At 41.8% G+C, this 15,491-nt stretch overlaps 1 protein-coding gene across 1 annotated transcript in view; it reads left to right on the top strand.

Moving 5' to 3' along the window:
• The window catches only part of LOC109424060 (probable cyclin-dependent serine/threonine-protein kinase DDB_G0292550), a 29,538-nt gene extending 16,378 nt beyond the window's left edge, over nucleotides 1–13,160 (top strand). Inside the window, exons 3-4 of the mRNA XM_019699136.3 lie at nucleotides 452–548; nucleotides 616–13,160. Of these exons, the coding sequence (XP_019554681.3) occupies nucleotides 452–548; nucleotides 616–824 (306 nt within the window). The 3' untranslated portion in view covers nucleotides 825–13,160. The remainder of the gene's footprint in view (nucleotides 1–451; nucleotides 549–615) is intronic.
• Nucleotides 13,161–15,491: the final 2,331 nt, after the last annotated feature.

Genomic DNA, 15,491 nt, shown 5'->3' with positions numbered 1-15,491 from the left:
TAGGTCAAAATTTCATTGGCCTGTTTTCGGTCACCTACTGTGACCCGAAGCATAGCTGTACCGATGAAGACAATGGAAGAAAACCGCTTAGTCAGATCCGTGCTGATCTGAACGGGGATGAAAAATAATCAAACCCAAGACACATAAACACTAAGAGGAAAGTGAAAATAAAGGAATTGCTTTTATATGAAATTGAATCTTATCAGCGAGTCAGAGGAGAAGGGGGAAATATGAGAAGTAATTGTTTTTACTTTAAATAATTTTCCGGGGAACTATAGTGCACAGTTGAGCGCAGAGTCTTCCACTGGCAGGTACTGCATAACAATAGTTGAACCTACTTAATCCATGCCTGCTCAGTAAATTATCGATCCTGGATACGTGGACCTACTTTCAATACTTCGATCTGATTTCTGAATTCATCTGTTTTTACATATTTCACTATTTTCATCAGATATGCTTGAAATCGTTCAAACGCAAGGAACAACTGACACTGCATATAGTAATTCACACCGGTGAGAAGAAGCACGTGTGCAACGAATGTGGCAAAGGTATAGTTAAAACAAATAATTTTGTAATTTAATTCAGTAATTTACATATCTTCTCCAAATATTTTAGGCTTCTACCGGAAGGATCATCTCCGCAAGCACACCCGTTCGCACATTGCCCGCCGCGTAAAGTCCGAAATGTCCGCTCAGTCAGGCTCCGGAAATGGCTCGAACAATGCCAACAACTCCAACAGTAACAACAACAACAATAACAATGCGGCCCTTGCACCTTCACTGATGGCCACGAACATGCAGGGGGCACCGGTAACAGCCTCCTGAGCCTCGTATAAGGACTTTTGGTAAGGTGGATGTTCTAGTTTTCTGCGGAAGACGAAATTTTTGCGCGGGGGAAATGTTTTGGGGGTCGGATGAAGCTAGTCGATGAATAAACTAGGTGCAATTTTTTCTGTTAATATTATACCACACGATTCAATCAACCATGTAGTTCAATAGCCCTGAAATTTTGTTCAACTCATTATACAAACTATAGAGCAGCAAACAGTTGACAGTTGTTATAGAGTTTATACCAGATAAGCTTGAAATGAATCGACACTATGACTTTGGATTCCTACGGACATTGCCCTGCCCAAGAGAACATCGTACATACCATACCAAAAGTCCATACCTTTCGGTCATCCGGGAATACTCAGATGACTACGGCTTGCGTTTTACTCGTAAGCCAAACCAAACTGATCAAGATCTAACCTGAGTTATACGATTCAATATCGAAATTTTATCTCTTAACACACCGACACGGAGGAGGCTCGCCTGACCTCACCCGGAACGAGTATACGTGCAATCTGACCTGATATGAATCTATCTCCACCGGTTAACGATTTAGTAGCCAATACCGTTGCTGCACAAAGCTGATCTATATACACTACCCGTCATAAGTACGGACTCACAAAAAGTATTGCAACAATATTGCATCACTCTGACTCACCTCGATATCTCCAAAACCTGAGCACTTACGAAGATGCTGTCTTCAGATAAGTTATTCAGAAGACCAAAAGCAACAACTTTTCTGGAGGCGGCATTTTTGTAGGTGTTCTGGTTTTAGAGATATCGAGGTGAGTCAGGGTGATGCAATATTGTTGCAATACTTTTTGTGAGTCCGTACTTATGACGGGTAGTGTAGATATCTCCCATCTGCTGCTAATACTGCTTTTACGATAGAATCTCCCCGAAATTCGCTTTATTCTAACAATCTTCGGACTCGAAAATCTCCGCCTCTAAAAGAATAGCAATAATTTTTCGGAAACCAAAAAGCATTCGAGCGAACGTTTAACAGGTCACGCCCGAGAGGCCTCTGACTGCGGCACACAACAGACTAATATGAAGATATACGAAATCAATAAGCTAAAAGACGGATAATATTTTTCTTACCGAGAGTTGCTAAACAAGTTGCAAATATACGACGATATACAATTGGAGAAAGTGTAATATTTTATTTATTGAGAGCGAACCGTAACTGATGTAGTAAACGATATCCTTAAGAATATATATTTTGTACTGAGTATTGGAAAGAATCCAGTAAAAAAGATGTTTAAGATAACTAAAACCTATATATTAAAACATAAAGTAATACGAAGATTAAATATATGCAAAACAGTTTTAACAGCCGTAACTCAAGAAAGGAAGGGAAAATCGAAGCAAAAAAAAATTGTTGGAAACTAATTGGAACTGAACGGAATTGCAAAATCACTACTAACATGCTCTCGGCGGTCAGCAAAATAGACTTTCTTTCGTAAAAGAAACAAACTATGTCTACCTATAGGAATTAAAACAAAAAAAAATCTCCTAAACTTACTTCAAACTAGTCAGAGGAAAAGCAGAACACATTATCGCATGCAACAATATAAAGAAATATTTAAGAATTCAAAGTACAAAACTTAAAAGAGAAAGAGAAAATAAATACTGTTGAAACAATAGTGAACAAATCATACTACGATACAAATTGAAAACAAACATAAACAGAACAAAAAGTTACTCCAAAACAATGTTGCAGCAACACAAACTTACCAAAGCGATGTTCAAATACTTAACTACAACAAAATAAAGTACACAAAAGTATGGGAAGAAAAATCAACAATACACTACGAATTACACTGACACAAAGAGAAGAACATTATCATATTTCATATAACCGAGAAAAAAAAAACAGATTCGATATTAACTGAACCCAGAGAAAGATCTAACCAAGAGAACAAAAATGCTATTTTATTATTTTGTGTGGAAACATGAACAGGAGTCGAAGCAGATTTATTAAATACCAAACATATATAGACCGGTAAAGCAGAAACTATAAAAGTAAAACAAATCAAACAAGTACGGTTGGAATCAACCGAAAGTTGAGATGATCCTTAGAAAACATCCAAAACACAAGGCATTTCGATGAAATAGTAAATCCAACACAAACAGTTAAGATACAAATTCAAATAAAATGAAATCATATGTTACACCGTTGTGCAATAGCAATAGGGAACGATTTTAACCAAAGGAGAAAACTAAGATTTGAAAACGCTATATTTTTTTTTTACTTCGCTGCGGGGGAAAAAGAGACAAGTAACAGAACAGAGAATTGAGAGGTTTTTAGAAGTGCGTTTGTTTAGGTTTGTTTGAACTGAAATTGATGATGAAAGTTGGACGTATGTGGTGTAAGTATCAGAGACTTCAGTTTCCATTAAAAATTCAAACTGAGTTCTGGGAGGTCTAATTAATAAAAAAAGTGAGTATTGTAGGGCCTTTGGTGAAGATATGACAAAGATACACCTCGAATTTTCAAGAGCATAAATCTAAAGAACCGACTTCAGTTTGCGCTGAAATGTTGATCGATTAGTTACCACCAGCGGCTGACGAAACGATCAACTTTTCAGCCCTATGGTATATGTAGTTCTTCAGACTTGTGCTCTTGAAAATTCGATGTATGGCTTCGTCATATCTTCACCCTATAAACGATGCAGTAAGCGTACGGGCAGCAAGACGATGCTAATGGTGACGGATTCGATTCCCGATCGATCAAGGAGCTTTTCGTAATGGAAATATCTTTGATTCCCTTGGACATAGAGTTTCTTCGTGCTTACCACACGATATGCACATGTAACAAGGTCATTGGCAGAGGAAGCTCTCTGGGAATTATGTATATATGTTGAAAGAAATGAGATAAGAAGGAAGGAATCAATCTACAAACTCCCAAAACTCTTCGGCAAACCAGCACAGTGGCCAATGTTCTACGTGGTATACAAAGCGTACAACGATGCCTGTAGCTTTATAAACCACGAAAACTTCATGCAACTCAAGGAAGCACAGGAAGGTGACACTCTCGAGCAGGTGTCCGGGCAGGTACTCCTTCCCGAATTCATTCCGCAAATCATCGAGAAACTGCGTCGACATTATAGGCACCCAGAACAACTGCTTCAAAACCTGTTGAACAAGGTGACTGGGTTGGAGGCTCCAAAGCCGGATAATTTGGAAACACAACACGGTGGAGCAACTCCGCGGCCATCTGGAGGCCCTCCAGAGGCAGTGGATCTACGGCAACATCTCCGTAAATCTGCAGCCTAGGGGCAAGACACTGTGCAAACAAGAGTAACTCTGAGAAATTCTGAGTAACTCTTTTCACCAATGATCGACGAAATTTGTTGAAAAACACTCCTAAAACTGCAAGAAAGGCGAGATATCGGGCAATATTGTTTTGATTTTGCGATGAATCAGGCAACACCCAAGCAAAAACGGGAGCAATCCGGAAGAATTCTGAGCAACTCTGTGAAGGAAAATGTACTCTCCAGCACAGTGTCTTGCCCCAAGTCTGCAGCTGATGAACCCCCTGGTCGTCAATCTGCCGGATCGAGAAAAGCGCGAGTGTGTCAATTACCGGCGAGATCGAGAGAAAGTAAAGATGCGAACGCTGATGGATCTCCTGATGAGCATCGTTGCGAACGCTAGCGAAGCCAACGTTGACGTGGAGTTTAACCCACCACCCTGTCGTCCAAAGCAGTTTCCCAACCAGGATAGAAGACGTCGAATCAGGAAGCTGGATTGTACTGCCCCTGTGAAGCCAACAGCTCAGCGCAATCGAAGAGAGGTGACAGAAACAGTGTATGCTGTATCAATCAAGTCGGTGACCGCGAGAAGTTGTGAGTGGCAAGCTAGCCTCAACGAATACGTCGGGCAGTGCAAGTTTAAAATCCGTTGCAACATCGGCGAGTGCAGAGAGTTCCACAATCTGCTTACCGGTCGGAAACGCGCTTGGGCTGAGCGTACACATCCGGACAAACTGTATAGGCTCCCTCCGAATCAGTCCTGGTACAACTGCACTGCGAAGAAAAATCAGTTTCAATGTTGAAGTTCTTGGACGAAGGTGGTTCAGTCACTCTGGTGGAGAAAAAGAGCACGCCGATCATCTGGGTGTGGTCGGAGTACAAGAGCGATTGACTATCCGGTGGATGAGAAACTTGTCGAGAGTGGAGGATTCCTGTGTTGAGGCCAGTGATACTGAAGCAGGATAATCAAACACCAGACGGTTCCAATTCACGTGTTTATTACTTTGAAGATGAAAAAAATCTGAGTAAAGGGAATGAACAAACACAAAAAAAACTCTGCTGCATCTGCTGTCAACCAGGGTCAGGGCTGTATTCAGGATTGCGTCATCGTCCCCCAACACTCCTCCACGATGATGCAGAATCCAAGGAATTCATTCAGCTGTCCAATACACCATTGGTTCTGTTACCAATCAGCATAACCTCTCCGTCCTTTTTTTTATCTGACATTGCTTCGCTCCGAACTCAATCTGGTAACCCGAGCTGGCAATCAATCCAACAGAAATCAGGTTGCTTCGGAGATTGGGGACATACAGTACTTCTTTCATTTTTACGCTAATAATTTCTCCATCAGCACTCTGGCTACGAATGATTGCAGTACCAAATCCCAATGAAAGCAACTTCCTGCCGTCTGCCAGATGAACTGTCTCTCGTTGCCCGGAAAAACATGTGAAACATCTTTTGTTAGAGGTCATGTGCCGTGAAGCTCCTGAGTCGAATATCCATTTTTGGTTTGACATTTGGGATAATGGTTTATCAGCTGCCGCGAAACATACTGATCGCCCCGACGCTTGCCGTTCAGTCACAACGTTAGCTCTCGAGTTTGCATTCTTATTCTCGCGATGGTCGATCTGTTGCTCCTCCGCAAGTCGTGACAAGTATCGGTAACAGCTTTTTCGGATGTGACCAGTCTTTCCACATTCAAAACAAACCCTTGAATCTTGACGGTCACTTGATTCTACTGGCAACCTACGTTCCCGCGGTGTCAAAGCCTTCAACGCCTTTTCTTCCCTTACCTTCTGCTTGGCTTGTCGATTTTCAAATTCATTCAGCAACTTGGTTTTCAATGACTTCATCGTAAATTTACCTTCCTGTCCTTCCATCATCGTAACGAACCCGTCATATGACTCGGGCAAACTTGCCATGACGAAAGCTCCCTCGATATCCTCGGCCATTTCACAACCCACTTCCTGTAGCTTATCGAACAACGCATCCATTTCAATCAAGTGCTCCTCCAAATTGCCGTCCTCCTCCAGCTCCATTCGGCTTAACTTCTTAATCAACCCTACTCTTCCAGCGGATGATTGTTTCACGTGGTAATCTTGTAAAATTTTCCAAGTTTCCTTTGCCGAAGACGCATTTTTAATCAGCTGCAACTGACTGCTCTCCACAAGATATCCAATCGTCGCAACGGCTCGTTCATCCTTATCGATCCACGTCTCCGATTTCACTTCCGGAATATCGTTCACTATGACTCGCCACAGTCCCTCTCTAATCAACACCTGTTTGGTACGCTCCTTCCACAAATCGTAGTTGTGGAAGTTCAGACGAACAATTGCTTGTTTCATATCCATTTCCATCTTTTACTTCCGGAACTAATCACAACAAATGTCTCCGAACCACTGTTCCTATTGTGAACCACTGTTCCCACTTTTCAGTTTGTTATCCTTCCTGGGCCCATAACCTGTTGAGGCCAGTGATACTGAAGCAGGATAATCAAACACCAGACGGTTCCAATTCACGTGTTTATTACTTTGAAGATGAAAAAAATCTAAGTAAAGGGAATGAACAAACACAAAAAAAACTCTGCTGCATCTGCTGTCAACCAGGGTCAGGGCTGTATTCAGGATTGCGTCATCGTCCCCCAACATCCTGAAGACAAGAGCATCGGGAACAAGCGCTCCAGCCGGGGGTAAGATGCTATTGCACACAGTACACAGTGTTACCGTTTCAAACATTCCTTGGAGCTTGGAGCCACCAGCAAGAGATGCAAGGACTGCTCATCGAGTCGTACAACGGACAGTCACAGTTGCTGATTGGAGCAAACGACAACCACTCATTCGTGCCTAAAGCAGCTGCGTACGTCCATGGTACAGAATGTTGTTCGAGCTGAAACAGGAATGGACGGTGCATGGGCCGCGGCAGGCAATCTCAACGACGGTCGGTAACTCTTATCACAACAATCATTTGTAGATGTCCAACGAAGATCTGCATAAGCTGCTGAAAAGTCACTATGCATAGCCAGCGTCAGTGGTATCAACTCCGTGGAAAATGCTAGTCCAAGTCATACTTAAGTAAGGATTCAAAACCTTACACAACTTTCTGAATGAAATTTGTTCTAGCTTAGATGTCTGTTCTCTGTGCTGTAGCGAACCATCAAACGCGGTTTGCTTCGGAACCGGATTGATGTGGAAAACGGATGATCCACGATCTCCAAAAAGTTACCCGATGACACAATGGCACAAATGTCCCAAATGGAGGATAACGTGCCTCTGGAGCCGGCCTTCTGATACCCGATGACGCTTGGTAGAATGAAGCAGGAGAAGCGACTCGAGAAGAACCCAAAGCCGAAGAAAAACGTCCACAAGTAGATCTGTAAGTACCTGTAAGTATCTTACTACCGCCGAAGAACTGACCGGAATTCCCTTCAATCAAACATAGTACCTTCCAATCCACGACGTCCAAACTCAAAAGAATCCAGAAATGATTTGTCTCGTCTGGGACGGCGCAACGACAGTACATGCACTTTCCCTGAGCTCTCAACTGCTAACCGGGCCGGACATACCTGTTTCGTTTGTTAAACTGTTAGATATGAAGTGGATATTTAAAGAACGTTTTCCACCACTCACCTGCTGAAGATTCGCTCCTATGACAAGCAGGATGTTCGGTTCAGCCACAATAAAACGAGGGTTTGAAATACGAAACTAGGCTTGAAGAGCTGGTAGTTCTACGGAGACTGGGATAGGCGAAGCCGGCGGCATTGGTTCATTTCAGCCGTTATAGGCAGACGGCGAAGGAGTGAGTCCTGTAAGTAATCTTGGAGTGATCACGGACCAATTTGCGCTCTTGACGATGCAGTGCGAGGAACTGATTCCGTACGAGCCGATAAAAAGGAACATCGCATCCGTCTGGTTTGATGTTGCCGTTCACTCACGGTAAAGTCATCATCCAGCGTCTGTGGCGTTCTAACTGCGACTGGGACCAAGAGTTCGGCAGCAATTCCTGGGAATTGTGGTAGCGGTGGACAAGTTTGCTGCCGGAGGTCGTCAACATCCGGATTGGTGGCTCCAAGTCAAACGAAGTCGATTCGCTGGTAAGCCAGCTATTCACCGATGCCAGCGAACACGGATACGGTTGCGAAACATACCTGCGAGCGGTCTTGTCCACTGCAGTTTTATGATGTCCCGAGCTAAAAAAACATAACAGGGAATACCAACTTTGAAGGGTTGTTGTTCGATATTTTTGCTACATGAGCTGCCCACCATATCATTCTAGCTTTGGTAACTTTCTGGATGCTCGGTTCGACGTAGAGTACAGCTAACTAGTGGTTTTCGCTCTCCACCACATACCATTTTTCTGTACACCATCGAAGATTGTCCTTAGCACTTGTCACACGAAAAATGCCAGTGATTCCACACGTCTTAGCAGTGGGGACACTCGTGAGTCCTAAACTAGCTCATCTTGCGGGTTTCTCACCGTATCTTTCCGGCTTCGATCACCTTCTGGATGCTGGATCGTGGTCGAGTGCAGCGAGCTCGTGGTTCATCCTTTACCACTGTTCTCCTGCCTAACGACGAAGATCGCCGTTAGCACATTTATTGCAGTACATTAATTTGCACAGCATCACAATTAAGATAACACATGTAATCAATAACAGTACACCGCAATAATGGGTCTGTGGCTGCTGCTCTCCATCTTAGGTTACGCTCAATGCTAACCATATCCCGCTCCATCTGGTCTGCCCATCTTTGTGCTCCAACCCTTCTTGTGCCAACCAGATCAGTAGCGAACTGCAGGGTTGTTGTCCGATACTCTTGCAACATGTCCTGCCCATCGTATCCTTACAGCTATGGTCACTTTCTGGACGCTCGATTCGATGTAGAGTACAACGAGATAGTGGTTCCTCCTTCTCCACTACACACTGTTCTCCTGCACACCGCCGAAGATTGTCCTTATTAGCACTCGCCACTGAAAAACTTAGGAAGAGCTGGTGCTCCAGGACACATACATTAACGCTGCTAACGCTGGATTATTTGGCCGTGGGTAGGCCACAATGCTTGGGATCGACGACACAGTCGGTGAGGATGTCGGAACACCGGCGGAATCACCCGTGGGCTGCTGCCGTGACACGGTTCCGTCCGGGCTATGCAGGGCACGTCAATCTTCGTCTGATGACTGATGAAGAACCAGAGGCTTGTCACAAGCGGAACAGTGGTCGGAACCTGGGTTTGACTTCGTTCGTAATCTAGAGGCGATTTCGACGGGTGGTGGCCGTCTTCCTACGGTGATCGACATGGGGTTCCGGCTACAGCAACGATCCGTGGGGTTTCCGTCGCACCGATAGAAAAGATCCTACCGGGATCAATTCGTAGCAGTGGTCTTGAGCACTTCACGAAATCCTGGCGTCCGGTGTAGTGATAGTTTTTCCAAGGGGAATAAATGGTCTATATAATTGACTGCTGTCCCGACTTAGATTTCACTTCCACGTGGACCACTCCATGGTATGGTATGCGACCTACTCGTGGCCGGTGGTGGTCGAGGAACGCATTTCCGTGAATTCTTTGGTGGTCGTGGTCTGCTGCGGCCCTTACAGTGGGACACTTGCACATTCGGTGCTCGCTAACTAACGGCCAATAGGGATTCCAGGGACTCGACCCAAATATTCGGCTTCAAGGCATTACTGTTTTAATCAATCGCAGGAGTTGCCATACGTTTGCTTCTTGTGACGATCAAGCGTCATTCTTTTGCAATTGTTACATAGTTCGGTAACAAGTGCTTGCAGATCATCCTCGAGTATGGCCCATGTCTCGGGTTCATAAAGCAACGTTCTGGCGCATTGAACGGTGATTTATCTAGGCAACCGAAGATGGGATGCTTGGCGTTTTGGAGCGTTACGGTATTGCTGAGATGTACAACAGCGCGGATCAATCCAAATTTGTCGACAAAGGCCTTCGTCTTGAAGACGAGCACGCCAGTCAGTGGAAAGACGACCGAAGTGCTCCTAGGTAAAACTTTGTGCCAAATGTACAACGATTCGATCAGTGGAATGGAGTCTGTTGAAGTTGAGTGACAGAGATCGTGCTGATTGCTTTTGGAGGTCATCCAGACTCGCTGGGTCTTGTCGACAACCATGTCACTATGTGATGGTACGATGAGTTAAGAACACCTGCAAAACTTGAAGAATAATTCTTTGGCGAACGTAATTTGGATGACTGTAATGATGACTACTGAAATCTTACGGATTTCTTGTACTCATTCGGAGAGTTTGCGGCAAGAAGAGCCCAGCCAGGACATTATTGTGAAGAAAGGGTGGACGGTTCGTTTGTACGGACGCAACAACACGTCCCGTAGGTGTTATCGGACGCATCACCAAAAAAGTGACGGAATCAAATTGTGGAACTCAGCCTACACGGAGAAGATCAATGGGTTGTGTTCGTTGTTGAGAGTTTTCAACGTCTACAAGCGTTGCATGAACAGTTTTGTCTTAGTGACAGTAAATTCCACTAGCTCCAGCTAGTCAAAGATTTGGGTTACATAGAATATGACCTTGGCACTTGGCAAGAATGAAGGCAAGAACGAGGACAAAGAGCTTTTGAACTCTGAATAGGAATATCGCTTTCCCGTTCCTAAATATGCCCAAGCGTGCTAACGGACTACCGATTCTGGATATATCAGGCACTGATCGATCTTTGGAAGGGATGTCTTCGGGAGATGGAGTTCGATGCCCTTTTTTTCAGTGGTAACCCTGCAGAGTGGCAGCGAACTTGTCGCTACATTCTCTCATTGTCGCTTTCAAGGCGATCCAATCGTGGAAACAATGCCGGATGATAATAGATAGAAAGTCATCTTCTACGACAACTCCGACGAGGAGGGCGTCGTAGAGGAAATGGCTCAATGTTGTTTTACATAAGACGTCAAATATGCAACCCTCGTCTTCGTGGTGACGCATCTCACAAAAGTGCTTGCAATACTCATTGTTGGCCTCATAAGTAGCTTGAAAGCTGCTGAAGTTGGTCATCACAACTTTTAAGTTCTTAAGAATAAACGTCTTGAAATCGCGCTTCAACAGTGTATCAGAACTTCAGCAATATGAAACAGAGCAACCTCCTACAAGCTAACGCTGGCGCTGCTTAACTTCTGAAGTACCCTCTTATCCGAACTTTTGGTTACATGGGTACTGTCATAGGCGTAAGCCTGAACATCCTCATGTTTAGGATGTTCTTGGTTGTCAAATAGGTCTTGAAATTATTTGCTTCATTTTTTTCTCTGATTAAGAAGTGCATTTGCTCCAATTAGCTCAACACGGCGTCCACGTTTATTTTTTATTTTTTTATCTGTATTAACGAGATTTTTAGCCCTAGGCTACACAGATAAAAATAATGAGATTTACACGTCATGTAAACTTCATTTTAGTCATGTAAACTTAGTGTTATGATGGTTTACATGATATATCATGTAAATTTGTGTTATATGTCATGTAAACTCTCAGAGTCATGCTGAACTACATGACATATAATGGAAGTTTACATGATATTTCTTGAACTTTACATGATATGTCATGTAAATTTCTATGATATTCCACGCTCCAATTATGTGCATTATATGTCACAGAATTTTACACTCTTTTTTCGATCTGTGTAGTTCATCTCGGAACCAACGCTTTACTTCCCTTCCGAAGGAAGAACTCACATTTTGTGAGTTTTGTTGGGAGTGGGATTCGATCCCAGGTCCTCGGCGTGATAGTCAAGTGTTCTAACCATCACACCAGGTGCACTCCACGTCCACGTTTATTTAGTGTACCATTCATACAACCAGTTTTTGAGAAAATGGTGCATGATTTCTGGAATCACCCTTCTTAAGTGATACGTACCACCTGCTAGCAGGTCACGGTATGAGAAGCATTTAGTGGATTTCACCCTTCGCATATTTACAGCGATGGCACTCGTTGCTTCAAGTGGGTTGCGAGAGAATCGATTTTTCTGAGTAATGATTCAGTCTGTTCGGGTTTTAGCGTTTTTTAAGAGAGAGCGAATCTGAAAACGCAAAGACTGGGTAATACAAGTTTGGTTTTTGTCAGCGTTATGTGACTAGTACGGTGATGATTTGCGGCACTGGTTTGGCTCTTCATACTACTTTATGTTCCGATTTCTTCATCAATTTCAAATCAACTAATCCATTTCCAATGAATAATAAAAGATATCTTTTAAAATTTGATTGCGAACTATTTATTTTTCAAATTTTGTGTGCATGTAAAAAGTCAAATTGTTGTGTATATGTATTTTTCTATTGACGGATATTGATAAAGCTAGTTTAATTTATTGGAACGGCATGTGTAAATGAAGGTCTTTACGACGACTCTAAGACTCCAAAATAGAAGATCTAGTAAGCAGAAAGTTTTAAAGCAAAAACGAAAGGAATTCAATACAAAGACAGCAGATCAAACAAGACACGAAAGTAATGCAGTATTCTAGAGCGGAAGTAAGCGTACAATACAATATATTATACATATATTTTTATACAAATATCTATACTTTATCGCGTATATTTTGTAAGTATATTGTAGTGGCAACACGACGAGAGCGGGAGTTCGACTGAAGAGCACAAGAGAGCGGAGGGAGCTATCGGCGCATAATATAGTAGAAAGATCGAAAGGCATTTTATTATCTGATTGTTCGACTGTATTGATTTTTGTACTTATTTAGCTTACTTAAGGAACGCGGAGGAACGAACGTTACATTAGCGGTACGAGTCGACGATACCAACCCTGAGGGGGTTATAAAAATTTATGAGAAAAGCGCAACATGATCGAATCCGAATAAAACGAAGATGTTTCAGAGAACGTTACGAAAGCAAGAAAAACGTCACACGAAAGGCGCAGCGCAAATGAGAGCGAGAAATACGAGTCAAAAACGAATCCAAACCAAAGCAAAGATATGCGTTCGAGTTCGAGCTGTACGCGGAATGCGAAATTCAAAAACAATATTTTTAAGGATTTTACTGATTTATTGAGCAAGTGTAACCTGTAAGGTAAACCCAAAAATAATATATACGATAAATTTGTGCTTTTTCTTACAGATTTTGATGGATTTCTCTACTGTTTTCTTTAGAGTGATGCGACGAGCCGTGATGACAGCCATTCGGACTTTTTGTTCTAGAGTTGGAAAACGATTTATTTAACATTCCCGGGGGTTTTGTGCGAGCTTTCAACGCCAGTTGAAAGTGCATTTGATGAAGTATTTTTTTTAAATGCAATTTAAAATGTTTGGCATTGGGTAAAACTTTGAGATTTTGTTTTCGGTTAAAAGCCTTTTTAAATTAAGTTGATTTGATCAATGGTTTCAAAAGATGTGCTCTGTAATAACATCTAACACTTTTGTAACGATAATTTTCATATGACGTTCGAGTGAATTTTATTTCAATAAGGGGTATGTTTAAAACATAACAATTTGACTAGTTTTCGAAACAAGCAACAGTCGAATAAATATGATTTGATCTAAATAAATTACAAAGCCAATTTTTCCTAGTTTAACAAAAACAGTTTTACAAACTGAGTGATAGCTATTCATTCCATAACTGGGTTTTGGACATCTAGTAATATCTAGTTGTGCTACTGTAAGTTTTTTTTTCGTTTCCAAAATATTGCACACATATTAAGGAAGGAACACGGACGGCGGAAGAAACAACTAACAGCGGGGGAAGCTTCCTGGGGAAAAACGGTTACGCAGAGAGGAACACGAGGAAGCAAGATACTTAAACGTTTTGTTTCATTTCCTGTTTGAGACAGTGTTTGAAGGCCTCCCAGCCTTCGGATTTCACGTTCGACTGAAAAGAAGCGAAGTGTTCTGAATTAGTCAAGAGTTTTTGTTTTGAATGTTTTGAAAAAGTTTTGACTAAATATGTACGAATTGATTATATTTTTGTAAGTTTCTTACCTTTTTTGGGCGGTAGAATGTACAGCAAGCGACTTGAGTAGACATAAACAAAATCAGTTAGGACAAACAAAAAGCTTTGGATGGAAGTGCTGAAATTTTAAATTTTGAAGTTCAAATTGGATCTGGGAAGAATTAGGTGAGGGAATAATTAGCATCTTGACATAACTTATGATGAAAAATTAGTACTTCAGTTTTTGTAGCACATCTTGGATGATAGAAAACTTAAAAAAATAGCTTACAAAGTGGCATTGTGAATTATAGAAAATAGTGTTGATTTTAACATTTATGAACATATTTCACAGCCCATTGTGCTAAATAATGCTTATTGATGGACATTTGGTTCCAATTGAAAAGCCAACAAATAGTTGCGGTTGTGGTTTATTAAGAATAACAGTCGTTAGCAAGGAAATAATCTAAAAGTAATACACATAAAAGAAAGGTGGATCAGTTTTGCTACATCTAGGTACAATATTCATTGCTAATACACATACAACGTAGACTAAACAAAGTATCACTGGAATTGTTACAGAAAAGTGACATTCATTTTACTTACCATTGCTTAAGGGATCCTTCCGGCGAAGAGTGGAGCTTTTATTGTACAGGTCAATAGTTGTATTTATAGTGCAATTTGGCTCATGCCAATTAACAGTAATCCAGTTTTAAGGACAAACGTCATGAAATCCCGTTTCAACAGGGCATCCGAACTTAAAACGCACAAATCTCTCGAAGCAAGTTTCAAACAACAGTGCATTTTATTATTCTTTTCTTGCTCACTTGTAATAAGCTTAAAATAAGACGCTCAAGTGCGCTGGTTTTGTTTACGAAGAGATTTGTGCCCTCGTGCCTCGTGAGTAGGTGTCAAAATCGGCCATTGTGGCGGCCATTTTGGGATTCTAACAAGTCTGCCTTTAAATGCAAATGCAAAATGAAACAAACAGTTGCTTCTTTAAATATTTTATAGTCAATAAAAAATAAGCGCCTAATGCTAACAAAGTGAATGTGGGGACTCACTATAGTTATACCCAATGTTAACCCTAAAAGGGATACCTTCATGGCCTCAGTTTCGTCACCTCGCTGAGTGTGTTCCATCAAAGACGAGCTCTGAAAAGCGCCTGGGGTCCAATGGACCCCAGGTATCCCTTTTAGGGTTAATAAAACATAGGCTGAAGTGCGCAGAAATTTTTTTGTCTAATTGTCTTGATACTCATCGGCATCTAGTGCTAGTGAAGGTTTTCAAGCAGTCAACTGGGAGTTTCGATATTATTCAGCTCTGCCTATATGTACGTTTTTTAACATAACGTCAGAATATAAGCCATCGATAAGTTTCCAAATTCGATTTTGGCTTTGATAAAATTCTTGCTTTCTGAATAAGGCTGACACAAATTTCGAACATTCTGAGGAAGGGCATAAATAAAAAAAATCAAGATTTTTTTTTAATTTTATGGTGAAATAAGAGGTCCCCAGCGCACAATGGT

This window comes from Aedes albopictus, chromosome 3 (genome assembly GCF_035046485.1).
Source record: "Aedes albopictus strain Foshan chromosome 3, AalbF5, whole genome shotgun sequence".
In the NCBI taxonomy this organism is placed as follows: Eukaryota; Metazoa; Arthropoda; class Insecta; order Diptera; family Culicidae; genus Aedes; species Aedes albopictus.
The sequence above is the reverse complement of the archived record's forward strand: the minus strand, read 5'-3'. Positions and strand labels throughout refer to the sequence as shown.